This window comes from Crinia signifera, chromosome 1, assembly GCF_055691185.1.
Source record: "Crinia signifera chromosome 1, ASM5569118v1, whole genome shotgun sequence".
NCBI classification, from domain to species: Eukaryota; Metazoa; Chordata; class Amphibia; order Anura; family Myobatrachidae; genus Crinia; species Crinia signifera.
Window position 1 is genome coordinate 125879518 of NC_139217.1, and position 27661 is coordinate 125907178.

Here is a 27661-nt window from a genome sequence, read left to right on the forward strand (position 1 = left end):
TGTATGAAATAAATCAGACGATAACTATGTATTGCGCATGTAAATCGGAAAAGACTATACAAAAATAGTTGTTTACAGGTATTTATACAGTCTACTTTTCAATAGTAGAGCGAGAAAAAAATAAACACATTAACAATAGCACATTATTTAACGAAGCCTATTTTATTACTTCAAATGTTAAATGTAAAAAAAAAAAAAATGTCCAGCACAGCTGTCATTTAAAAAAGGAGATCTACAATAAGTACTATGTTTCTAGTTCAATAAACAGATGAACCCAATGTCTTTGAATGACATAATAGCTGATCACTGTACAGTACATCTTATGAAGACCCGTAAAGTAAAGAACTACTCCTGAAACTTAGTGATTACAAGATCTAGATTTCAAAGCTTAAGTTTCTTTCTTCTTCCTCTACCATCAGGTGCTCCATCCATTTTCCGTTTCTGTGCCTGCAATAGATAATGGTTACATAAAGTTTAGGACTGTGTACAAAAAAAAAAAAAAAAAAGCTTGTGATTCTGTATAACAGACAGAATGATCTGATTAAATAAAATGCAAATACCACATGTTATTCTGAGATTGGGGAGTATTCAATGCGTTTTTTTTCTCCATGTGCAGCAAATCCTGTTTAGGATTTGCTGCACATTCGCAGGGGACAGAGGTAGGGAGCTGCTTCACTGATCCCGCTAATAATAAGCCCCCGACCAGTGTGAAGTGAATATTTAATGAGCGGCTCCCGACCCCCTGCTAGCAAATCGATGGCGAGCAGGGGACACGCGCGCACGAGAGGCGCACTCGTTCCCTTCCAACGGCGCTTCCATCCGCTCCCCCGGGTCCCCGCCGGCTTGTCGGCGGTAACCTGGGGTCCCCGCCGCCTGCCCGCACCCCCCCGACCCTGTCAGTCTCCGAGGCGGAGACGGACAGGGTTTCGGTCGCCCCGCCGACTGAGACGCACCCGCGTCTCAGTCTGATGGATGGCGAGGCTGCTGGCGGATCGCCAGCGGGGACGTTCTGGCGATCCGCCAGCCAGGATGTAGCCTGCCCCATCTGTACTAGAAAGATCTGCGATCTTAAGATGTGCGCATAAATTAGCCTTGAAAGCTTTTGTCAGTCGTGGACAAAAGATTTCAGGCAAGTGCACATCTTCAAAGATTTCTCTTAAGATCTCATGTGCACGCCTATAGATCTTTTGCTAAATCTGATTTTTCATGCAGCATGTAAGATCAGAGGATTTAGCAAAAGATCTACGGGAGCGCGCATCCGATCGATATCAGCTGGAAATCAGCAAAAAAAACTTGTTGTAGTGTGGGCACCTTTAGACGCATTATTGGCAAAAAAAAGTGCAACAGTTTGTGCCAAGAAGGGCTATTTGGAGTTACTGCAGCAAAGATATACAAACTATCTGGATTGTCACCTGCCTTCACTCTGTTATCCTACTTTATTATTCACATTCTACTTTAAAGTAATCTAAAGTCTCCATCTCTCCCAGTGAACCAATTCTTATTCTCTTCCTAATGTCCACGGCCTTGATAACATTTGACACATTGTTTAGGGCAGTATTTACATACACCAGTCCTTGGATGCTCCAGAGGACTAGACAAATACATGTTTTACAGATCTCCTATACATCACAGGTGAAGTAATTTGCACCACCAGTGGATGTTTTAAAGCATGCCAGCAATGATTAATACACCAGTGCACCCACCAGGTCTGGAAAAACATCGAATTATACTCACCGATAATTCCTTTTCTTCTTAGAGATCCCATGGCAGCCATACTTAGGGATATTTCCCCTTTCCTCCGCTTAGACAGGGTGATTTTTTTCCACATAGGCTCCGCCCACCTCAGGTACATAAGCCTTCCCCTCGCCTTCCCCTCCCCTTCCTCTATGTCTTTTGAATGTCTCCTAACTCACTTGGAAATAAATCATCCAGTACATAGGGAGGGATCTTTTTTGTGGCTGCCATGGGATCTCTAAGAAGAAAAGGAATTATCGGTGAGTATAATTCGATGTTTTCTTCTACGATCCCCATGGCAGCCATACTTAGGGACATACCAAAGCAAAAAAGGGCGGGAGACCATATCAATGCAATATTATTTATTTAAGGCACTTTTCAGTACATTTCCCCCAAAGTGGGCGGAAGGAATGTGTAAGGCATAATGCCTAGTGAAGGTATGCACAGACGACCAAGTCGCGGCTTGACAGATGTCGGAGAGGGAAGCTTGAGCCTTCCTAGCCCATGAGGCAGCCATCGCTCTTGTCGAGTGTGCTCTTACGATCTGTGGAACAGTTCTTCCTTCTTGTTCGTAGGCAAAGATGATGAGACTTCGAATCCACCTTGCCAAGGTTTGTTTAGAAGGCACAAACCCCTTGTTTGTTCCTTCCGTAATGATAAACAAATGTTTTGTTTTTCTAATTTCTTCAACTCTTAGTAAATAAAGCGAAATAGCTCGTACTAAATCTAAAGAATGTAATTCTTCTTCCTCAGGATTAGTAGGATCATCATAGAATGTTGGCAGAATAATCTCTTGATTCAAATGGAATCTGGATACAACTTTTGGCAGAAAGTCTGGATGTGTCCTTAACACCACCTTATTTGGAAACATACTCAGATAAGGTTCCTCTGCCCATAAGGCTTGGATTTCACTAATCCTTCTGGCCGATGTTATCGCTACCAGGAAAACGACTTTCCAGGACAGATATTTAAGCTCTGCTTGTGACAAGGGTTCAAACGGTGCTTGCATGAGGGCATTTAGTACAATCATGAGATCCCAAGGTACTACCATAGATTTTCTGGGAGGCCGCATCTTCTTTATGGCCCTACAGAATCTGATCACTATCTCTTCTTTTGCCAATTTGCGATCTAGCAATACACTCAAGGCTGATATTTGACACTTCAATGTGGATACTGCTAGGCCCATCTGGAACCCCTCATATAGGAACTGCAGGATCCGAGCTGTAGCAGTCTGTGAAATGAGAGTGGAGTCATTCTTCCATAACAGGAATCTACGCCACACCCTATAATAGGCCAAGGAAGAGACTTCTTTTCTGGCCTTCAATAGAACTTCAGCAACTTGCTCAGACATTCCATTTTGCATCAGGAATTGCCTCTCAGCTTCCAAGCCCTGAGACAGAATATCCCTGGATTGGGATGATGTAAAGGTCCCTGACTCAAGAGATCCGAAGTTATTGGGGAGGATCATAGATTCTTGTATCGCCAGTTTGAGTATTGCAGGAAACCAAGGTCTTCTCGGCCAAAATGGTAATATTGCTATTACTGACACTCCGTCTTCCTGCACCTTCTTCAGTACTCGACCTATCATCTGGACCGGTGGGAATACATAGCCCAGGTGACAATCCCATTTGACTGAGAACGCATCTGTTGCTGTCGCTGTTGGCAGAGAGAACCTTGAGTAAAATCTCTCTACCTTGTGATTCATCTGAGAGGCCATAAGGTCTATATCCGGCTTCCCAAACCTCTTTACGACCTTCTGAAAGACTGAAGTTTTCAGCGCCCATTCTCCAGGTAGAACTTCCTTCCTGCTTAGATAGTCTGCCACTATATTCTCCTTCCCTGGCACATACAGTGCTGACAGGGATATCAAGTTCTTTCTCGCCCAAGGTACTATCTTTTGCATGATGTCCATCAAGTCTCTGCTTCTCGTACCCCCTTGATGATTGAGGTGTGCTACCACCGATATATTGTCCGAGAAGATTTTGAGATGCTTGCCTTCTATCAGGGACTTGAACTGACAAATAGCTCGCCATACTGCTAGGGCTTCTCTCACGTTTGATGTCAGCTCTGATTCTTCTTGAGACCATCTTCCTTGAATGTTGTGTTCCGCAATATGCGCTCCCCAGCCCACCAGGCTTGCATCTGTAGTAAGATTGATGAACCGAGGTAGTTGAAGGTCTGTTGACTTGAGTTCTAGATCTTGTGTCCACCATTTTAGAGAGTCTTTTACCTCCCTTCCCAAGACAATTCTTTCTTGGTTGTTCTTTGACAACCTCACATACGGCAGGAGCTTCCACTGAAGAGGACGCATGTTCCATTGTGCCCAAGGCACTGTTCCTATCGCCGAGGTCATCATTCCCAACAATTGAAGGCCTAGGCCTAGGTTGATCGATTTCTTGTGCCGAAGTTCTGCCGCCAAGGTTTGTATCTTTACACACCTTTCTTTGGACAGTGAGATTCGAAATTGAGCAGTATCGATTAACACTCCAAGGAACTGTATTTTCTGTGATGGCTGTAGTTGACTCTTCCTGATGTTTATAACCCAGCCATGTTTCTCCAGGTATTGTATCACTATCGCCAAACTTTGTCTTGTCTGATTGATAGAACCTCCTGCAATCAAAAGATCGTCCAGATAGGGCCATATCTGTATTCCTTTTAGTCTCAATTGTGCTACTAGGACAATCAGCATCTTTGTGAACACTCTGGGCGACGAAGTGAGGCCAAAGGGGAGGCATCTGAATTGAAAATGATGACCCAACAGGTAGAATCTGAGGAACCTTCGGTCTGACTGATATATGGGTACGTGGTAGTAGGCGTCTTTTAAGTCCAGAGAGACTAAGAAATCGTTCTTCTTGATCCCTGCCAGTATGGATGTTAGAGTTTCCATCTTGAATCTTGTCTTTTTCAGATACATATTTAGTCTTCTCAGATCTAGGATAGATCTGAAATCGCCTGAGTGCTTTTTTACTAAGAAAAGATTTGAGTAAAACCCTTTCTTCCAGTTTGCTCTTGGTACGGCTTCTATTGCTCTGGATTGCATCAATTGGTCCACTATCTTTGTTAGAGCTACTCTCTCCATCCTGTTTTCCGGAGGACGAGACTTCATAAACTTGTTTGCTGGTTGATAGCTTTGGAATTCTAAATGATAACCTTGTTTCACGACTGTGATCACCCACTTGTCGTGGATAGACTCTTCCCAAATGCTTGCGAATTCTAAGAGTCTCGCCCCCACCTGACCTGATTGACGATAGTCATTGCCTTGGATTTCCTCTGTTCGCACCTCGAAAGGAACTACGTGACAGAGCACCTCCTCTTCTATTATACTGTCGCCCCGGTCGGTAACTTCTGGCGTCTCTGAATTGCTGTCTAGACGAAGTAGGAATAGGAAATTTATTTTTCTTATCCTGGGGCAGGCGAACAGATTTTCCTCCAGTTATTCTTTGGATCATAGCATCCAATTTCGCCCCGAACAAAAAATTTCCCTCAAAAGGTAGTGACGCTAGTCGATTCTTTGAATTTGCATCCGCATTCCAATTCTTCAACCAGAGAGCTCTTCTTGCCACTACCCCTGCTCCTACGGATTTAGCAGAAAAAGCCACTATATCTAGAGAAGCCTCACAAATATATTGTATAGTCTTTTGCATAATCTCCAGATTTTTCAACAAGTATTGCCTAGATATTTTATCTTCTATATCTTTGTGCATTTCAGTACTCCATAATCTGAGCGCTCTAGCTGACGACGCCACTGCTATGCCTGCTCTCATAGAAATGGATGATGCCATGTGTGTTTTCTTCAATGAATTCTCAATTCTTTTCTCCATGGTATCCTTAAAGGAAGCACCATCCTCTAAAGGAATCGTGGTCTTAGAGGTAACTTCCGCCACCGCAGCATCTACTTTAGGTACCTCGCACCAACTTAATAGCTGCTCATCTTTAAATGGATACATTTTCTCAATCCTGGGTATCTTACCCAATCTTCTATCTACTGACAACCATTCTTTAGCAATCAGCTCCTTCATCACCCGATGAAATGGAAAGAATCTGCCAGCCTTAGTACGGTCTTCAAACAGAATATCCTGACTATCCACAGGTTTATCAGGCTCCTTATAGTCAATAGCTTTATGTATATATTTTAACACGCTTTGAACTAGCTCCAAATTAAAAGAGCTCTCCTCTTTAATTTCCCCAGATTCTTCACCTGAAGAAACATAGACCTCCTCCTGTTTATCTTCAGATCTATTATCATAATCTAAACTTGTTTGAGACCTAGATCTCTTAGAAGACTGTAACTGAGTAAGCTCTTCTTTAGTCACAAAGGATTTCTTCATCCAATCCATCAACTGGGATAACATTTCTGACTGATTGTCTTGTGTCAGAGTTTTAGTACATTCTCCACATTTGTTGCCTTTATAGGAACCAGGTAATACTTTATCACAGGTGACACAATTGATTGTAGTATGCTTCTTCTTGGAAGAACATTTCTTGCTTGGAGAAGAAGGCACACTGCAATATATATATATATATCTATTACTAACTAAAAATAAAATATTTTCCTAACGCACAAAAAACAAACTGCAGGCTCACCTCGCTAGAGCAGTATCAGTCTTATGGGGGGAAGGATCCATGATGCGCAGCAACAGCAGACACTCCAGTATACTGAAACCACCAAACAACTGAATAAACCAGCATGGGCTGCCTGATTTTTATCCCCAGCTGTATTCCCGGAAGTACTCTGTAGCACAGGTCACTAGACCTGTTAAAATGCCCCTCATTGAGCCGCCCTCTGGGCGCAACAACGGAGACCTTACTTCCGGTACACGCGCTCCGGCGTGTAACGCTGCCGGCATGTACCGCTGTGCTCCTGTGCGCTGAGACAGAGGAGACGCGCCAGAAGCTGTGTGGAGCTGGCCGCTGAACGGGGATGTGACACGCCGTCCTGCAGAACCAGACCTTACCCTGACAGACGGGGAGACATCGCCGCTGACAGGTGACTTCTCTTTATACGCCGCGTATATCCATAAGTGCAGGGTCGAGCTGACACAGGTCTCCCTGCATCTTCTTCTTCCCCCCTGCTAGGTGAGCCCTTGCAAAATAAAATAACACCCTGCCCTGTCTAAACTCAAAGGAGACAGGAAAAAAGACATAGAGGAAGGGGAGGGGAAGGCTTATGTACCTGAGGTGGGCGGAGCCTATGTGGAAAAAAATCACCCTGTCTAAGCGGAGGAAAGGGGAAATATCCCTAAGTATGGCTGCCATGGGGATCGTAGAAGAAATATGGACTGTTAGGGGTCACTGAACTGGAGTTGGGAAAACCTGGTTTAGAATATGTGAACACCTTTGATATACCTCTGCTTTAACAGTCGTGGCACCTGTAAACATGCAAGTTATTTAGGGATAACGTCTGAGTCTTCAGACACAAAAGAAAAAACCCTGATAAGTGCAGTAAAGCTAGCGGACTTTGTGGCTACTGTAATAGCCCTGACTGGTAACGTACAAGAAATGAATAGTACTAAAATTCTGTTCCCTGTAAAATTCCAGGAAGAGAAGGATGTAGTACTACTGCAGTAAAGATATACCCATTTTAATATTTTTTTTCCCATAGCACCATCAATTTAGAATTAGGAATCTATATGAAGCCATACTCACCGAAGATGATCTTGGTCCACGTTTCTTTTTCTCAGCTTTTTCCTTTTCTTCCAATTCAAGATTCTCCCTCTCAATTAATGTGATTAAAGTATTACATCTTCTCTGCAGCTCCTAAATTATTGCAACAAAAGTATTCAGAATATTGTTTTATTTGCAACTTGACATGCTTAAAATATTGTCTAAATGCATCACAAGTACATAATATTATTGTACAGAAGGTGAATTTACAATTAAATCATTGTTTGATTATGTCAGGTTCTTGGAAAATAGATTAGTAATAAGTTGACAGAAGGATTAGAATTTGGAGGATGCACGATAGAACCAAGGGATAATTAACACTTAACTGTAATTTTAGTTTTCCACAAAACATGACAATCTTCAAAGCACATGAATTAAAAGTACCAAGTTTGCTCACCATTGCAGTTCTTGATTTAAGAAACCAGTCAAATCTAAACTGGGGAGAGTTCCTGATGCATTGTCTAAGCTCATCATAGACATTTTCCTTGTCAAAACCCAGTTTGTGTAGCATACAGATAAGAAAGCGATCCTCCTCTTCTGTGTAATTTTTTCCTTTGTTTGTGCCATAAGAGATTCTCAACTGATGAAAAGGTGCCTTGTATCGACCGATCTAGAAAAAAACGTATATTATAACCTTTATGTGTGGCCAAATATTATGCATCACTTGAAACCTCAGTCTCCTTATGCAGTCTTAAGCTGGCCATACATCAGAACGATTTCAGGACAGAAAAGACTATTTCCACAGGTCGTCCGATGCATTGTGGTATTATTGTGAGGAGTTTAGGTACGATGTGTGTTTACGCGGGTTGTGAGGTCAATCCTGTGATATTATCTGCAGCACATAGCATATCAAGACGCAGCCAGCGACCAGTATGCTGGGAGCTGCAGATCTTATAATAGATCTTATGTGAAATGACACAAGTTCTACGGTGCGTCTCGGAAGCTGACAGATAGTCAAATGATCCGGATTGGAAGCTGGTCATTCTGATGTATGGGCAGATTTACAGGGTAAACTTTCCACCAAGAGACAAGTTATGTGCGGGTATTAATACAGTGATGCAATATAATTTCTTCTGCTATATTTAAAAGATTGTTCTGCTTTGATATCACTAGGTTTACAAAGACAAATTGTTTTCCCACCACTATGAACAGTACAAAATAGCATCATAAAACAAAATTGCCTTACAACACAAAACACACAAGGTCTGCAACTTCAATCAAGCACTGACACCAATATCACCTTTGTATCCAGCGCTTTTTTTATGCTGATTCTCCGCTGTATCCTTGCTTCTCCCCTTTCTATCTGAGCCATGATTTTCTCAATGTCTTGTAGCTCATTACATCTTTCCCAAAAGACAGCTGAACAAAATGAAGTTTGGATCATTAAATAAAAGATGTAGGCATATGTATATTTAGAGAAGCTTTACATTTTACAGCAATTTCTGCTGTATAAAACGTATTGATTTCCCATTTTTGGGTTAAGGATCCAGTCAGAAAAACGCGTCTAGAAGTCTGGGGACACTGGAACCATAGAGTACAAAAGGGCATGTAGGAGCAGAGGCACCCTAATTAATTGTACAGAGGGAAAGCTACGCAAGCACGGGGAGAATATACAAACTGCTCACAGTTAGGGCTATAGTGGGAATCGAATCCATAACCTCAGTGCGGTAAGTTGGTACGTTCTAACCATTACACAGTCTGTGCCTACCAGCACTGAGGTCATGGGTCAATTGCCACCATGCCTCTAACTGTGCTGAGTTTGCATATTCTCCCAGTGCTTGAGTCTGTTTCCTGTGGTACTCTGGTTTCCTCCCACAATCCAAATATAGACTTATGGAGCACATTGGACATTTATTTATTTTAGCTGATTCTGCATACATCACAACATCCCATGGTTCCAGTGAACCCCAAAAGGAGGTAGTAATATTTTGAGTACAGTAAAGACCATTTAGTGCTTTGTTCATCTGCTGACTATTTCTATCATTGCCGAGCTAACTAAAATGGGTTTACCTCTTTAATATTAAGTATCTTAGAATCCACATTATATAAAAGCATCATATAGCTCAGAAACATTTTGTATATATAACTAAAATACCAAAACCTAAGCATGTACAGTACTACAAAGACACACCCATACTGAGTTCATAGAGCCTCTCATGCCTAAATCAATAGCTTCATACCCACTATACACCCAAGATATTTTTGTGCCTCATTTCTTTACATTTCTTCTGGTGGTTTTAGTCATCTCTACACTATCTGAGATTTAAAAAAAAGCAATATAATTTAATTTGATTGAATTTGTGAGGCTTTGTTTATGAAATCAAATGTAGTTTATAGCCAATAACACTGCTGTAAATTTATAACATGAAGCCCAAAAGGTAACCAAAAGAAACTGGATCCTGTGAAATGGTTTACCATCCCTGCTTGCAAAAACATATGGGAAAAAAGGTTACCTGAATACTCCATTACATCGTCGGGAGTTTTGCCTTCCACTTCACGAGCAATATTTTCAATGTCATCTCGTCCCCATTTTTCATTAGCTTTGATGAACTGGTTAAAATCTCTCTTGTTCCAATTGGTAAAGCCCTGAAAAATGAAGACATAACTTTAGCATACATATAGTCCATAAAATGTTCATGTATTGAAAGACAATATACTGCTGTTTTACACACCTGAGTTAGTAATTTTTCCTTTTCATCCAACTCTTCATCATTAAGTGGCTCTGCTTCATCAATCTTCAGCTGTTCTTCCTTCTGTGCCTGTGCTGAATTGGGTAATTCAGGGTTGCGAGGTACCTGAGGTAGCAGAACAGTTTATTAATCACAGTCACAAATTATACTAAAGCGCCAGTTTGAAATTCATATCTTACCTTATAACCAATTGTTTTTCTATAATAAAGAATTTCCTTTTCCAATAACTCAAACAATCGTGGAGGGAAAAACTGAAAATCTTGAACATTTGGTTGTTTTGGAGGTCGTGGAGCCTAAACAGACATTAACATATATTATTTGCCATGAAGGAGGAAAGAGCTAATGTATCCAAGTTCCCCCAAATGCAACAATAGAGGGAATTCCCTTTTATTAGGATTGAAGTAAAGTCCATCTCAAACTTACTTTCGGTATTTTTGGTTCACTGACACGGAGCGCTTCACGAAAATAGGCATCAACGGCATAATTTGCTTTTCTTTCACGTTTTGGAGGTTCAATCCACTCGGTAAATGCCATCTTATAAAATATATATATACATAAAAATTCATTAGAATGTTTTAAATAATGTTGGGCTTCATGCTGCTAACATAAAGAGAGCATAAAATAGACGCCTACACAAAGGCAATAACTGGAATTCACATTTTACCTTTTGTTTTTCTCTGTAATCTTCACCTTCAAAATTATAGACACTGGAATCTGTATCCATAGAAAAGTTTCTTAATGAGCTTTCACCCATGTTTGAGAGTTTTTCTTTCATTTCTGCAGTCTAAAAAGAAAGAACAAATCCTCAGCAAGATGTAGATTTGTAGCTAAGGTATGGGAAAGACGTTAATAAAAGGTGATTCCTCTAAGAAAATTATACTATTTGGTGTATATCAGCCTACTATATTGGGGGATATTCAATGCCGCCGGCTAGCCTCTAAAGGCGAGCTATACTCAAGCAGTGCCGATAGCTCGCCATCAGAGTATTCAACAGCGTCCCCTCACCCTGCCATTTCCACCTCACTTATCCTTTTCAGAAAGGTGGAAACTGCGAGTGCGCCCGTCAAAACCGTGGGGCTCTCCACAAAATGCAGCAGGCTCACTGCATTTGTGGCGAACTTTGTCGTTCCGGGGAATCTTTGCAGTCTTCTGATGGCAACGATTTCTCCAGAACATTGAATACAGCAAGTGGCTGATAAGAGGGTTAGATGGTGAGGATGGCTTATCAGCAATCCTAGCCAAAAACAAGCCATCCTTGCCGCACAAACCCCCTGGTCGGCAGCACTGAATACTGCCCTTGGTTGGAAACGTTGTATTACTGGGCATAGTACGTAGCATTGGTTAAATATATTGTTCGATTCAATAGGCATGAGCTAGCTTATCCAAGAAGTACAGGCATATGCTGCTCTTGAGGTACTCATGAAGTCAGGAATATCTATTTACCACTTCACCAGATAGCGTTGTTGTACCACTTGCTGGCATTTGCATACCGTTGCAACACCACATCACCTGCTTTACAGCCAACTAAATTGACCACATACAATTGATGAATATGTCGTTATATATTGCACTTCATATTAAAGTTGTAAATTATATTTAAAAAATTCACCAATATATTTTATTAAAAAGCTAGGGAGAATAGAGGTCTTCCCCATTAAGAATGTTAAACTGTTAACAGGAATTTAAAACCTACCTTTTTTTCACCTCTTTCCAAGATGGCGTCAATGTCTTCATCAGTGATTTCACTATCCTTTGAAGCAAACACATGTGTGGCACCATGACGAATCATCTGAAGCATTTCATCCTTTCCCAGCTTATTTAAATTTTGGTCCACTAATCTTCCTGTTGTAGATGGAGTGGAAAGAACAGCAGCTTACTAATAGAAGTAGTTATCAATCTGTAGCAGTGTTAGGAAAAGCAGTGTAACAAAAGAAAAACAATTTGATTCTGTATGGAATATCATTATATGGCATATTCTGTGTGCCTCCGAAACACTGTCATCTGTTGGCAGTGAGTGAAACTACATCTACTAGCTTTGAAAGCATTTGTTTTGAGCAGGTTTACTAGTATTATATAAATGCCCTATAGAAAAGCAAAATAAGTTCTTATTCGAACAGTAACAAATATAATTATATATAAGGATCAAAGCAATGTTCTTCTGTTGGTAAATGGTAAAGTTGCATTATCTATTCCATAAAACTTTATACAATTTTTAATCCTAGAAGTCCTGCAGTAAAAGCCAGAGGTGTGAAGGTATTACAAATAAGGAGATGAAACCTAAAGATTGAAGCTTGTGATTGGCCAGCCAGTTACATTTCATTACCCGTTTCCACTATTTAGAGAAGTACAGGTAAAGGGTAACAAACTACATGCTTCAACTATCATGCGTAGGCTGAATGCTGTATACAGCCCAAATAGTACTCATTACCCTGGTAGAGTGTGCAGAAACCTCTGGAACTGGAGTAAGTATGGAGAATGACTGCACTAGTCAGCTTTCCTGCTGGCCAAGATAAAGTCCCAAGGTTGGAAACTAGACAAGCGATGGCCATGAATAATACTTGCAATTATATAAATTAAAGTCGCAATTTTCAGCTCAAAGCTTGACTGGCTCAAAGAGCTACGTGAATGGATAGCATGACCAGGAGCCAATCACATGGACGCTGGACACAAATCTCCAGATGGAGAGCAAAATGGTGCTGGGAATTAAGGGACTGCAAAAAAAACCTGCACTTGAGAATTTAGATTAAGTCTCACATCACAAAATGTAGATTTTACTGGCATACAAGTCCACTCCCCATGAATGTGCAGCAGAAATTGCAGGGGAGTGTTATGGAGTAACCCTCTGACAGCTAAGTTTGCAATCTGTAGCCAATTGGCTACAATGGGCTAACAAGTCTTCAATTGGCAATAGCCAAGCATCAGAATGCTTTGCATTCCAGAGCATGGAACATATGACAGAATCACATCCCTCACATAAACCTATGGAGGTTTCAGCTGCTGTGAGAAATGGAGGTACTGCAGCAAACGTCAATGATATCAGTCCACAGCCCTTTGCAATTTGGCAGGATAATTTTTCAATAGGAAAAACAAGGTGTTAGGTTGAGCACCGTATAGGGGTGTCCACCTGGGGGCGCTCAATATGTGTGGTTGATCACAGCAGCTGCACTGTTGGGTTAGTCGTACCCGATAGAAAGCAAAAGAAGATTGAAAGAAGATTGAACACAAAGTTCTGAAGCAGCACTAATGAAGAGAATATAGGTTTTTGTTTATGAAAAAATGTGGTGAGTTTTAAATAAACGGCTTGAATGATCTAATAGATTAAATTTGAAATTTTAATAAACTGATAAATCAATGGGGCCAGCTGGGATACATCCTAAAAGAGCTTAAAGTGGAGCTGGTAAAAACAATAACCAAATTATTCAACCAGTCACTAGCTACTGGAGTAATCCCAGAGGACTGGAAAACAGCGAATGTAGTCCCACTGCACAGAAGTGGAAGCAAGGAAGAGGTAAGCAACTATCAACCAGTGAGCCTTACATCAGTAGTAGGGAAATTGATGGAAACACTCTTAAAACAATTAACTTCCGTACATCATCTTTCATGGAGTGGTAAATATACCAATGCAATATTAACTGTATCACATCCATTCAACTGTTTCTTCCCCCGGGACTATCTATACAGGTCTAACAAGCAGAGTGTTTCCATTGTCATGTGTAATACCATGTTTTTTTAACATATGTAATTTTGCAATAGATAGCACCTGTCCTTGTAATTCAATAAAGACTAAGTTTCTGAGCTGTGAAATCCAACCTCTAGGTCGGTTACTAGATGGTTGTCCTAAACCGGTTTCCAATTGCAAAGCACAACCGAATATCTATGCTAGGTAAGTAATAATGCAAAACCAACTGCTTCTGTATCATTACGAGCAAACCCTGAGGTCAGAAATGTTAACCTTACATGCTAAACTGGCATACACAACCTGTAGGCCTCATACCAAAGAGAAATCTATATCATATTTACTGCAATACTAGGATTTTTATTAGTACTATATCGAAGGTGCTAATAAACCTTAAAATGGGGCATAAAAGGGAAGGTTTACTGTACCTTGCTGAATCACTATAGAATCTAATCGCAGCTTCATCTCTGCGCGTTCCACAATACGTTCTTCAACTGTGTTGTCTGTAATGAATCGGAATACTCTAACAGTTTTTGTTTGTCCAATTCTGTGTGCTCGGTCCTAAAAAAAAAAAAAAAGATGTTTGGACATTTGACTTCAAAAGCACTTGGAGAAAGTTGTAATTATATTATGTACAAAAGGACAGAACACAAAGTTCTACTCCTATGATCTATAAGATTCTCATAACATTATGTGTGGCAATATATAGTATAAGAGGAAGACCCACACTATCAGTATACATTATTAAAGACGACTGTATTTACCCTAATAGATCCAGTTAAAATTTGATCATGTAATAATCACAATACAGCGACACTACTGATAGTATAAGACCAAAAAGAAAGAAAATGACTAAGGATTAGCTAGATCTTATGCATTAAACAATTATGTTGATGTATCATATGGAATATAGATTGTAAGCTCCACTGGGGCAGGGATTGATGTGAATGTTCAAATATCCTCTGTAAAGCGCAGCGGAATATGTATGCGCTATATAAGAAACGGTTAATAATAAATAAGTATAAACATACCATAGCCTGAAGATCTACTTGGGGGTTCCAATCGGAATCATATATAATGACAACATCAGCTGTAGCAAGGTTAATTCCAAGTCCACCGGCACGTGTGCTTAACATGAAAATGAATTTTGAACTACCAGGAGCATTATAAGCATTAATAGATTCCTGTAAAATAAAGGTTTCCCGTCAGATAAGGATCCATATGCAAGAATGACAAGAAAAACCAAAACACACAGTTAAAAAACTAACGTGTCTTTCTTCATGGGGCGTTTGTCCATCCAGTCGGCAGTATTCATAATTTCTCCACATGCAATAATCTTCCAAGATATCCAACACTCTTGTCATCTGGCTGAATATCAACACCCGTGATCCTATTAGAAAATAAATCTGTTTTATACAGAACTTTCAACTGTTTGCCAACAGCAAATTCACAGTGGTTCCCAAATGTGGATGCAAAAATTGTAAAAGGACGGAATATGCTGTACTACATAAGAAAGTGTCAATAAATAATAAGGTACCCCTAAAGTCCAGGTTTTAAGTATATCCCTGCTTGTCCACAGATTGAGACAATGAGTCATCCGTGCCTAAATACGAAATATCCTTAAAATCTGTGCTGATGGTGTGCCTTGAGGATTGTGTTTAGGAACCACTGTATTAACATTGTTTCTATAGTGCTACTTAAATATTTGGTAAATTACTCAAATAAAAACACATGCACATTTTTAGCCCATAAGTCATGGAGGTTAACATTTGCTTACAAACTTCCCAGCCTGCAATCAATGAGTGCACTCTCACCTTGCTCTCTTAGCTTGGGCAGAAGTTTGTTCAGCACTACCATTTTCCCACCATTTGTAACCAAGTGCATATCTGTAGTGTATGGCGGGCCTGGCTCAGCACCATCAAAAAGGTAAGGATGATTACAACACTTTCTTAGCTGCATCAGAATATTCAAGAGTCTCATCTTATCAGTCTTCCCTGAAGAATTCAAGATGTCTATATCTTTCATTAAGATCCTTGTGTACCTGCAAAAATGACCAAAGAATAAAACAGACTCCAACTGCTGATGTGATCAAGAAATTGACTCACATTAACCTTTTGGGCAGTATTCAATGTTAAAGTTCTCCGTGCATGGAGAGCGTTTTATTTCGCTCTCCATGCACTCTCCCTGTTTTTGCGGAGATTCTCCGCATTCCGGAGCCTCCTGCTCCCTCTATTCAATGTATTTAAGACTCGCCGCCACTCGCGGCGAGTCTTAACCCCTGCAGCGGACGAGCGTCCGCAGCAGGGAGCTTTCAGGGAGCCGGGGGACGGAAGCAGCCAGAGAGAGATTAAAGTCTCCCTGGCTGCTCCAGAGGAATGTATAGGGGTGGTGGGCTCCCCGGGACCCAGGCAGCACAGGCTGCCCCCCCCTATAGCCAGCGGGGGACCCAGTATTCACTGCATCCGAACGTGCATATTAACTATCGGGTGCAGTGAATATATGAATATCTAATGAGCGGCTCGAGCGCTCGGGCCCCTGCTGGCTGCACTGTGTAAAAAAAAAAAAAATGAAATTTTTTTTTTTTTTTTAAATTAAATATATATTTATGTGCTATAAGCACATGAATAAAAATAACATGCCCCTTCACAGGAAAAAAAACCTTTCCGTTTAAAAGTTCACATTCCAGCTCTCCATCAAAAGATGGAGAATTGCTACACGGAGAGAGACGGAGAAAATCACTTAAAAAGACGGAGAATATTTCACATTGAATAGGGTTGCTCGCTTTTGGAGAGCAAAATGCTCCGTCCAAGGCGAACAAAGCACAAATTCTCCACAAAACACGGAGAACTTTTCTCATTGAATACTGCCCTTTGAGTGCCAACATCTTTGTGAGAGATGCACAAAATATCCATTAAAAATGCCAGTCGCTCACATTTGCTATATAAATAGTAATAAAAAAATGTTGTGTAAAAAGATAAACATTACAGGTCATAATCTTGGCAATTTCTCACCTATTCTGACAAATTCCCTTGGCACTTAAAGTGTTAAAGCCTTTTGTCTGAATCCACTATATCGTCAATAAACCCACCGCCACCTGTACATGCAGTCAAGTTTTAACCATCGACTGCATGCTCTGAGTAGGGGCAGGGTGATGGCATATCATTCATTGTGTATGCACTACACAGTTTGCCCATTAGTTCCGCTTAAATCATTAAAGAGATCACTCATCTAGCGTATTGTATAGTGTGAACTCACCTTTAAACTGGCCATACATCAGCAAGATCGATCTTAAGATCGATTGCGTTCATGATTGTGTACAATTTCTCTTGAAATCGCCTGCAGACCTTGGTGGTTTTTGGACACACAATCCATCATACAATCCATCTGCTGCATGATTGTGTACACAAGATGTGCACACAATCTGCATACAATCTATCTTACAATCAATTGAGATTGTGTGATTGGGTACAATATCTTTCTGATGTATGGCCACCTTAAGCCTGCAAAAAAGTTGTTTGTTTTAAAAACAATCTTCACAGGATTAAACAGAGGAATGGAACATCTGTAATCCCAAAATGGATCATAAAAAAGGGCAGTAGCACTATATATATATATATATATATATATATATATATATATATATATATATATATATATATATATATATATATATATATATATATATATATATATATATATATATATAGAAACCGGTTCATCAACAACAGGACTACATACCATTCTCTTTGCATTTTACTTAGGCCCACGTAGATTTTAATTTCTTTTTTTGGAGGTAAACTCTTTTCCACTTCAGCCTTTATACGACGCAGAAGGAAAGGTCTCAACACCTAGAAAAACATTTATATTATACTTACAATTGTAAAAGATTTCATATGTGGAAGGAGATGCCAAATCTAAATGCATGAATACTTGCCATGTGAAGACGTTCCACCAATTTTTGATCTCCAAGACAGTTGTTGGTATCAAACCAAGAATCAAAATCCTAGAACATGACCGTAAAAATAATAATGCAGTTTTTAGTTTGTTTCCAGTTTCTCTTTCACAAAAAGCAACTTGTTCTCCTAGTTTCATATTCCCATACATACTCTCAAATCCAGTCACTTCCACTTGCATGACATCACTTACCTCTGAAGAGTTGAACACATCAGGCAAAAGGAAATTCAAAAGTGCCCAGAGTTCATGCAAATTGTTCTGAAGAGGGGTTCCTGTCAGGAGGAGACGATTTGTGGTCTTAAATTCTCTAACGATTTCAGAAAGCTGGAAATATGAAAAAAAAAATATTAATAGAGCTTCTAAAATTTTGAATATGCTCTAGTTATTTAGAACAAGTGTTCCTACATTAGTCACCAACCTTAGATTTTTCATTTTTAATTCTGTGAGCTTCATCAATCACTAAATATCTCCAATTAAACTTCTTAAACACAGACTTCTCCCTAATGAGCATTTCATAGGAGGTCACACAAACATCCCATTCTCCTGGCAGAAGAACATCCCTGACAAAGGCGGCCTAGAAAGAGATGGCATTAAGTAACATAAAAATAATGTTACACTAAACAGCTGTACAAAGCTTAAAAAAAAAAAAAAAAAAAAAAAAATCGTACTCGCTGATCCTTGTCACCAATGAGACAAACTGCACGCAAGGAGGGCACCCATCTTTTAAACTCAGCCATCCAGTTGTGCAGGGTAGACTTTGGAACCAAAACCATGTGAGGACCTGGAATGTTTTTGTAATGCTTCATGTAGCCCAGAAGACTGATTGTCTGAAGAGTCTTACCAAGACCCTAAGAACAGAGACATTTCATCTTGCATTAGTTCAGATTGTATTCATCCATTAGTTTGTTAATGTGATTAGATAAAGATACAAATAGCTTAGTTTTATTTTATAAATATAAAAAAAAAAATACAAAAAAACACGATTTAGAATCTAGCAATTCAGAGAAATGCAATTAAGAGGTGACAAGTTGAAATTAATAAAATGTACACAGTACTGAATTTATCAATCTAGGAAAACATGCAACTATCTGAGCAGTGAGCCAATGGAGTCATGCTATGCACTTTATGGGGGCCCGAGTTGACTAACTTATTTACATGGCAGAATTCATTGTCCGTGGTTCATCCACCTCGGACAAAAATCAAAGCAATCACAGATCCTACGGCAAGTAACCAACACTGCTCATTTTTGAATTGTTATAGAATACTTCAAGCTGGCCATAGGCCTAATGATTTATTGTCCAATCTATCTGGTTCGGAACAAAAATCTGGTAACGTATGTCAGAAAACTAACATTTAGGCAAATTGATTAAAAACGGTTAACCAATTTGTCCAATTTACCATTTTCGTCTGCTTTTCAGTGTTTGGGAGCAAATTATCAATGGTCATTTGCACCAATATATGACCAGATTTTTGTTCCAGCCAGCCGGACTGGACAATAAATATTTGGTGTATGGTCAGATTAAAGACCACACTAGGTGATTTTGAGCTTGAAGTAGCTCACGTTTGCAATTTGAGCATAGAAATAAAATTTCTTATGTGTATGGGTGGGCAATAAGCACTGATGTGCACTCCCACATCAACTGCTCGTTGTGTATGCACTAAGCGATTTATCGGCCAGCAATTTTCATACTATCGCTCAGCATACACACTGGGCGAAAACACTTCTAATATGCACGTGGCCTATAAGACTTTCACAAGCAATTAGACAGTTGAATTTTTGCAGACCACTATAGAAATGAACACTTGATGCTTACATTTAAAAAGTCTTTATATATGTTCTAAAAATGGTCTTGTTGAACAAATACAGCTAAGCAGAATAGTATTAATGTTTCTTTTTGCACATACCATTTCATCAGCTAGGATGCCATTAATGCCATTCTCATACAGAGATATTAGCCAGTTCAATCCTCTGACCTGATAATCCCTCAATTTACCATTTTTTACATCTGTAAACATAAATAGCAATAATGAGTAACAATTTAAGATGTAGACAATTTAGGATTGTAAATAAATTTACAGCATAGAAGGCAAAGCGATTTTCTAATGCTGTGTACACACAGTGAGATTCCCTTGCTATTCGATTTAAGATTTGAGTGCTATGCAATCTTGTCTATCTCTGTACTTTCTACATACAATTCATACAATCTGCACTATATAGTCATTGCTGCCCTGTCTATCTGGGTTTCGATTTGTGCTGTCACTGGAGCGCACATTGGGATCGCAATGTAAAAAACCTGTGCGATCTGCATGCGATTTTGACTATATTGTCAAAATCTAATGTCAAATCTCACCGTGTGTAGAAAGCATTACCTTGTTACTGTAATTAACTGCATTATCCCACCACTCTAATGGTTGACACTGGTTGTACTTTCCTACCAAAATCTAGTACTGTACATTTACAGTTTCTTATATAGCGCAGCATATTCCATTGCGCTTTTCAATTGGAACAAGTGATAGAACAAACTGGGTAGTAACAAACTGACCGAGGTAGGATGGCTTTGCCTTTTGAAAAAGTAGGCAGGAATGTGCACAATCCTGGGTGGTAACACAAAGGCTGGATATTAAATTGTAGATTTATGAAATGGGGGTTTCCTTGACTAAGGGGAGTGGGGGAGTCGGTGATCATTTAACCTGTAGCACAGTGGGTGCGCGAGTCATTTAGTATGATTTTCCCAATGGTCATTTTTCAGCTATACAATTATAGCCGTTTCTTCAGGCAAAAATTCCCCTATTTGCAGGAAGACAAATACGGTCCGTGAAAATCCGCAGACCTATGCGTTTTTCCCTCCAGCAAACGCAGAAATAATGGTTACTTAATGGGAATTTGGCTTCTCATGCCTGAGGCAGGCAAAACAAAATCCATGACAAGCATCAGGGCTAATAGGATAGCCATGGGGCAATACAATTAGCTGGGGTAATTACGTGGCTAATTGTATACCACCCAATGTGGACCCTGTCCCGTTCTCAGTCTACTCAATGTCCCACCTACAACGTGATGAGAAAGTGGCATGGCCGCGAATCGGCGAGCTGCGGCCGGGAGCTCGGCAATTTCCGGCTGTGCTTGGTTGAAGGAGCCTGACTGCTTGTGAAGTCGGGCTCGTTCTGCCAGATCCCCTGCTCAATGCTGTCGACGAAGACAGCATTGAATAGGGCCCCGCAGCCATGCTGGCCACACATCAGACCAACTTTCCTCCAACTAGTTGCTTGGATGAAATAAAAATATGGTACTGGCAAAATATGGCAAAGGACAATCAGAAATGTGCTCACAAACCCAGGAAAATGGACAAAAACTTTAAGTCAAATTGTTTAACTCAAACAGGTTTAACTACAGCACCGTGTCTAAAATATTACATTTGCAGTACCATATTTTTATTCCATTCAAGCAACTAGATGGATGGTTGGAGGAAAGTTGGTCTGTGTGGCCAGCATTAGTCTTTATCAGGATACTCAGGGATGCTGGGATGTGTAGTTTGCTGGGATGTGTAGTTTGACAACAGCTGGAGGGCCATAGTTTGGACATGCCTGGTCTAGTTAAAACTGTGCCCGAAGGAGGAGAGAAAGAAACTTGAGAGAAGGAAACTTAACATACAAGTGGTGAGACAAACGAACCAACACACCATTCAATGCCAGGCAGTACACTAACCCAGAGGTTCTCAAACTGTGGGTCCTGACCCCAAAGTGGGTCCCGACCTGCTAAGCATGGGGTCGCGACTCCATGTTGCTGACCATCAGGCTGATGACTTTTCTGAAAAATCTGTTGAATTGTCTGTTATTTTAGACTCCTCCAATCATTTTGAGCCTCCACAATGCTGCTGCGCTGTGCATGTCTTGTCTGCTGACTACACATGCGATGTGATGAACTTCTGCTGTAACTTGCTGGGGTCCTGAAATTATTTTTAGTGTCTGATGGGGGTCCCAGAGCAAAATAGTTTGAGGTTCCCTGCACTAACCCATTCTGGAATATGTTCCGGCAGCGGGGATTAGTGTAGCACCTGAAGAGGCGGGTATCCGTCTCCCCCTAAGCTCCCACGTCGCAGGCATGCTGCACGTCCAAATAAATCAAAGTTTAAAATAATGAAGAAAATTCCCTGAAGCTCCAGAGTGTCAATCCTCTACTGAGGGCACATATTTCTAAACTGAGCTGTGGGAAGGGGCATAGAGGGGAGGAGCCAGCACACCCTGTTTGAAGTTTTATGTGAAGGACCACCTTTGGATCACATCTATACCCATAGTACTAAGTAAATCCCCAGGATCCCTTATGGATGATGGAGAAAACGTAAAACCATTATACACCTACTTACATGATGGGGACACTTCAAATCTGGTGCAAACATTGGTTGTTTTGGCATTTTCAGTTAAGAGCTCTTCATCCTCTTCCTGCTCTGTTCGCCGATGTCGGTAACTGAAATAATATAAGAGAAAGTGTAAGACAAAGAAGCAAAAACATAGCTGGGCGACTTAGAACTGAAAGCAGCTCAGTATGTACGGGGCAGAAACGAGTGGCGAGTGCTGATGCGCGCTCCCAGATAATCGCTGGCCCGGCCAGACATCTGCTGGTATTACCAGCAGATGAGCGTCGGACTGGACGGCTTTCTATAACATCCTTCTATGGAAAGTCGTCCACCTTCCAAAACGTGCAAAAAACACTCTGTGTACACACAGGGCATTTTTAAGCCCAGTGATTTTCCCCATCATTATCCATACACGCTGGGCAAAAATGCAGTGTGTATGGACCTTAAATTTGCGCAGCACCCAAATATTTGCAACTAATCAGTATGACTGGATTAACATTATACATAATTGAGATATAGAATAAGATCCACTTACTCTCCTACTGAAATCAAATCTTGTTTTTCATCTTTCTTTAATCTAGGGCGCCCAGGCTTCATTTTTAACGGAGAAGTTGGCGTTTTTTGAGAAGCTGGTTGAATAAAGTGCGCAAACAACTCTGTTTGTTTCAAAAGGTATTCAAATCTGTTAGTCCGGTCAGTTTTCTAAATAAACAAAAATGAAAAAAATGTAACACTTTTCAGGGCTATTTTTGAAATATATACGTACATGAAAAATGTCACATGCAGGACCATGGTCACAGTGAAATATATAGCAAAACCTGAAACTAATAAAATAGTTATTTCTCTTCTATTTTGAACATTACCAATGTTTCAATGCAAATAAGCTTTGTGAGCAGCCTCTGGTGGGAGTATGGCTTTTAATGGACATGAAAAAAAACTTCAAACTTAGTTTTGCAGATATGGAAACGTACCCTTTTTTCCTCATATCCAAATTCCATTTCAATGGATTCTTTTGATTTGTTGGGAGAGTCCTCTCCTTCATTCTCAGGTTTCCCTTCCTATAAAAAGAAAAATAAATGTGAAAAGTATAATTACCCGAAGAGAATACAAATGTCTACAGCGCGGAAACCAGCAGCACTAAGGCCCTTATTCTGGTTTAATCGCAAAGGCATATTCCTTCTCAAATGGGCAAAAACATGTGAACTGCAGGGGTTAGAGATTTAACAGGCATGTGGAGAGAGATATAGATAAATTATTTTGTTTTATTTTTACACTGCAATATAGATCTCACTTTGAAGTAAAACCCCACCCAAATCTAATTCTCTTTGCTCAAGTTACATCTGCCCCACCTGCAGTGCACATGGTTTTGCCCATTTGAGAAGGAATTTGCCTTTGCGAGTGAACCAGAATAACCATATTGCTAGCTCTTAAATTGTCAGTGTTTCTTGTGCCTACCTGGCCAGACTAATGGCCCCCATACATTAGTCTGACTTGTCCTAAGGACAAGTCGGACCTGATTTCTCCTGCAGCTCCCCAGGAGGGGGACACACAATTAGACAATTGATGTGCCAAGTTTTGCATATGATAAATTGCATGGATTTATCATATGCAGTCCCTGGGGAGCTGCAGGAGGAGGGAGCCGTGCGAGGAACAGCAGCGGGTGGGGTATGCCGGCTAATAGAGAGCCAGACAGGGAGCAAGGGGAGGCTGCGTAGGGAGCCGGGTCGGAGGAAGCTGTTGAGGTGCCAGAGGGAGAAGACGCTGGCTGCCGGGAGAAGCAGAGCACTTGAAAAAAAAAACGCCCATACAGATGACTAGGAAGCCATTGATTGGCTGAGACCTCTCTCTGATTGGCTGAGAGAGGTCTCAGCCAATCAATGGCTTCCTAGTCATCTGTGCAGTGCTCTGCTTCTCCCGGCTCCCACCACTTTCCGGAAGCCAGCGTCTTCTCCCTGCCTGGTGCCCTGCTCCCACTAGCACCGCAACAGCTTCCTCCTGCCCGGCTCTCTACACAGCCTCCCCTTGCTCCCTGTCTGGCTCTCTATTAGCCGGTATACCCTGCCCGCTGCCAACCCCCGCACGGCTCCGGGCTGCACATAAGATTTAGCAAATCTCATGCGCAGCCTGTCCGACCTCCCGACTCAGATGCTCACGGGACCACACATCGGACGGGATGTCTACAAGTGTGATTCGGCCCGAGTTCACAGCCTGATTCATACGAATCAGGTGAAAGTGTGCCCAAATCGCATAGTGTACGGGGTCATTAAGGTCTAGATAAAAAGTAAGAGCACCAGCTGCCAGTGCCTGGCATCTGTGAACAGGAGACTGCCAATGCTGGTGCGAATGAAACCTGCCTCCACTGCCTACCCTCTCACTTCACCCCCGTGTCACCTTATCCCCCCCTCCACCACCCCATCTCAGTCGACCTCTTCATCTCCTGCTGCCTATCAACTTTTTTGATCACCCTGTCCCCTCTCTCTCAATCCCATCACTGGCCCTGCATCTCACCTCTCTATCCCTAGTCTCTTTCCTCCCTTTCTTTGACAATCTCTTTCACCCCTTTCTCACTAACCCCCCCCCCCCCCATACACAAGACTTATCCTAAGGACAAGTTGCACCAGATTTCCCTTGAGCTCCCCCAGCAGAGCTCACACACAATTTGGCACTTGATGTACCATTTTTTACATGTGATAAATAACATGCGCGAGTGGTAAAAAGCACCTGCGATGCGCCGCCAACAGATGCACATACGATTTATCTGTATTGCTTATGATGCCTCGTACGCAAATAGGACCATTGTTAAACATTGTTGTCAAAAGAAATTGCAAATGGGTCATATGAAGTGAACCCTCTGCGGGTTTCAAGTGCCATACTGTTTACCAATGCTGTTTAACCCTTGCTGGACACCAGCTACTTATTCAAAATAATGAAATCTGTCACCTATGCCCATTGTATCGCCCTATTTCTGCCCAAATCCATGTTGGTCAAAAGAAATTGCAAGTGGGTCAAATGTAAGTGACCTCCCGTGTGCATTTCAAGTGGAATATGTTTTGACCAATGCTGTTTAACCCTTGCAGGACACCAGCTACTTATTCAAAATTAGGACATCTGGTTTTTATGCCCATTTTAGTGCCCGATTTCTGCCCAAATCCTTGTTGGTCAAAAGAAATTGCAAGTGGGTCATATGTACATGCGTGCGGGTTACAAGTGTAATATTTTTGACCAATGCTGTTTAACCCTTGCAGGACACCAGCATCTTATTCAAAATGACTACATCTGGAAACTATGCCAGTGTATCGCCCTATTCTGCCCAAATCCATGTTGGTCAAAATAAATTGCACGTGGGTCATACGTACGTGTACCCCTTGTGCTGGTTTCAAGTGTAATATTTTTTGACCAATGCTGTTTAACCGTTGCAGGACACCAGCTACTTATTCAAAATGATGAAATCTGGGACCAATGCCCATTGTATCACCCTATTTCTGCCCAAATCCATGTTGGGCAAAAGAAATTGCAAGTGGGTCATATGTACGTGACCCCCCTGTGTGGGTTCCAAGTGTAATATTTTTTGACCAATGCTGTTCAACCCTTGCAGGGACACCAGCTTATTCAAAATGATGAAATCTGGGACCTATGCCTATTTTAGTGACCGATTCCTGCCCAAATACTTTTTGGTCAAATTCATTTGCAGGTGGGTCATATGTACGTGACCACCCTGTGTTGATTTCTGGTGTCAAATTTGTGGCTGAAGACTCATTAACCCTTGTAAAAGTGATTGTCCTGAATAAGAAGCTGGAGCTTGAATAAGAAGTGACTAAGAAGCCGACCAAAAAAGCCATCAGCCTCGTTGGCTTAACCCATTGCATTTGTCCACTTAAAGTATCTCCTAACATTAAACAAGTTTAATATAAGTAAAAGTTCTCATGACATGCCATGATGCTACAAAGGTGTTACAGTATGTTTTCACACATTTGCCCCATATGCAGTCATATTAGATGTATCTTATTTACGCTGCTCAAAGTTAGGCCTAGTATCATATGAGACTCTTATAGGAGTATGCATTTAGTGTGCTGGTTAGATAACAAAGGAAGAGTAATAAACAAAGTGATTCTCTGAAAGGGGACACAACCCAAGTACATTTCCCAAATGAACGTAGTGACCTTGGTGACCTCACAGTATATACAGTACATAAATGTAACTAGACCCAAAGACGGTACAATCCAACTACATTGCCCAGAACAAATCGCTCTATTGCACAAAGCGAGCACACAGTCCTCTATTATGGTACGTAGTCAACAATGTTGACATCACTATGTCAACACTTAAAATGTTGACAGGCAACAAGTCAACATTGTCAGAATGTCACCACTCACCAGGTGAACAATTGGGTTAGGGAATACAGAGTGTATTAGGGGTGGGAAAGAAACATTTAGTGGTGCGCCAGATAATGGAGGTCTGACTCAGGAAGGACGGACACGCCGGCGAAATCATTCTCACATGTCGGCTTTATGCCCATGTCGACATATCGTACACTCGCAGCACCCCGCTCACGTACAGAGGCCTGAGCACAGACACTCCGGCAGCACTCTGTACCCGAGCCGGCAGCTGGGTAGTGCGGCCACGCTGCTCCATTGTTCTCGCTACGGTCAGGCAGCGCCAGGCTCAGCACCGCAGCAGGAGCTGACTCCCACCCAACAGGGAACATTACACAAAGCGCTGTCAGTGTGCGGCGGGGCCGGGAACAGCGCCGCTGACACCACGGGACACTGGCCGCGCCTGCCCTTCCCTCTGACAGCCTGCCGTGTGTGCCGCTCACCTCCACCGCTTCCTCCTTCAGCTCGGCTCCATCACTCAGAGGCGCCCGTTGCTTCCCGCCAGCATCCCCCACCGCCTCCTCCTCCACCACCGCCGACGGCTTCTCCTCTGCCCTGGCTTCCTCTTTCCTCACCTCGCCGGCCGGGTCCCGCTGCTCAGCGCCTCCCTCAGACATATTGCCTCAAATCGAGAGAGAGTGCACTGTACTGCTGTGATGAGTGGAGCCGGCACTGCTGCTGGGCGCACACACAGGGGGGCGGCGCTGTCGCTGCTGCTGGGAGCAACACGCGGTTGGCGGGAGACGCTGCCGCTGTAGTGCGGGGCAAGGAGGCGGGAGCGCGCGAACAGCAAGCCGGCTTCTTATTGTTAACTTGTGTAGCAGCAGCGCGTGGGTGCCGTGCCGGGGGAGGAGAATCTCGCGGGATCTGCCACACTGCCGCCACTCCCGCAGCTTCTATGGCGTCATTACTCACAGAACCGTGCTGTAAAACAGTATGTAATATGTGCGCCGCGCGTTCCAGTCAGCAGAGGGTAGCAGCTAGATTCCCTTCGTGGAAAGGAGGTTTGATGACGTCACGGCCATGTGACTGCTGTCGTCATCAGGGGGAGGAGTCAGCACGCAGCACAGTTTTCCCGCTGCAGGAAACAGACAGCACGTTCGTGTCGTGAGTCCCACAGCGGCGTCAGATTTAGGAGTCCCCCGGGAGCCGTCCCCCTGCATGCTGTCCCAATGCTTGTCAGCCCCCCGCCCGCTGTCTTCCCTGCGTGTATGCTGA

General features: G+C 41.9%; 1 protein-coding gene across 1 annotated transcript; it reads right to left on the bottom strand.

Annotated features, from left to right (window-relative positions):
• Window positions 1-27426, bottom strand: SMARCA5 (SNF2 related chromatin remodeling ATPase 5). The gene is made up of 24 exons (XM_083173134.1): window positions 26887-27426; window positions 23042-23128; window positions 22606-22772; window positions 22080-22180; window positions 19624-19724; window positions 18387-18566; window positions 18137-18292; window positions 17911-18042; window positions 17699-17767; window positions 17503-17612; window positions 15579-15805; window positions 15033-15154; window positions 14796-14948; window positions 14193-14325; window positions 11782-11930; window positions 10753-10872; window positions 10512-10622; window positions 10268-10381; window positions 10071-10193; window positions 9852-9984; window positions 8639-8757; window positions 7796-8008; window positions 7381-7491; window positions 1-447 (listed from the first exon to the last, which is right to left on the bottom strand). The coding sequence occupies exons 1-24, from the start codon at window positions 27058-27060 to the stop codon at window positions 382-384; spliced, it is 3171 nt and encodes a 1056-aa protein (XP_083029260.1). The 5' UTR covers window positions 27061-27426; the 3' UTR covers window positions 1-381.
• Between the last annotated feature and the right edge of the window lie 235 nt (window positions 27427-27661).

Excerpts from the sequence above, each read along its gene's own strand:
- SMARCA5 (XM_083173134.1), bottom strand. The coding sequence starts at position 27,060 with ATGTCTGAGGGAGGCGCTGAGCAGCGGGACCCGGCCGGCGAGGTGAGG. Across the intron at positions 10,194-10,267 it reads GAAAAACAATTGGTTATAAG|GTACCTCGCAACCCTGAATT; the intron begins GTAAGATATGAA and ends CTGCTACCTCAG. Across the intron at positions 448-7,380 it reads GTGGACCAAGATCATCTTCG|GCACAGAAACGGAAAATGGA; the intron begins GTGAGTATGGCT and ends TATCTATTGCAG.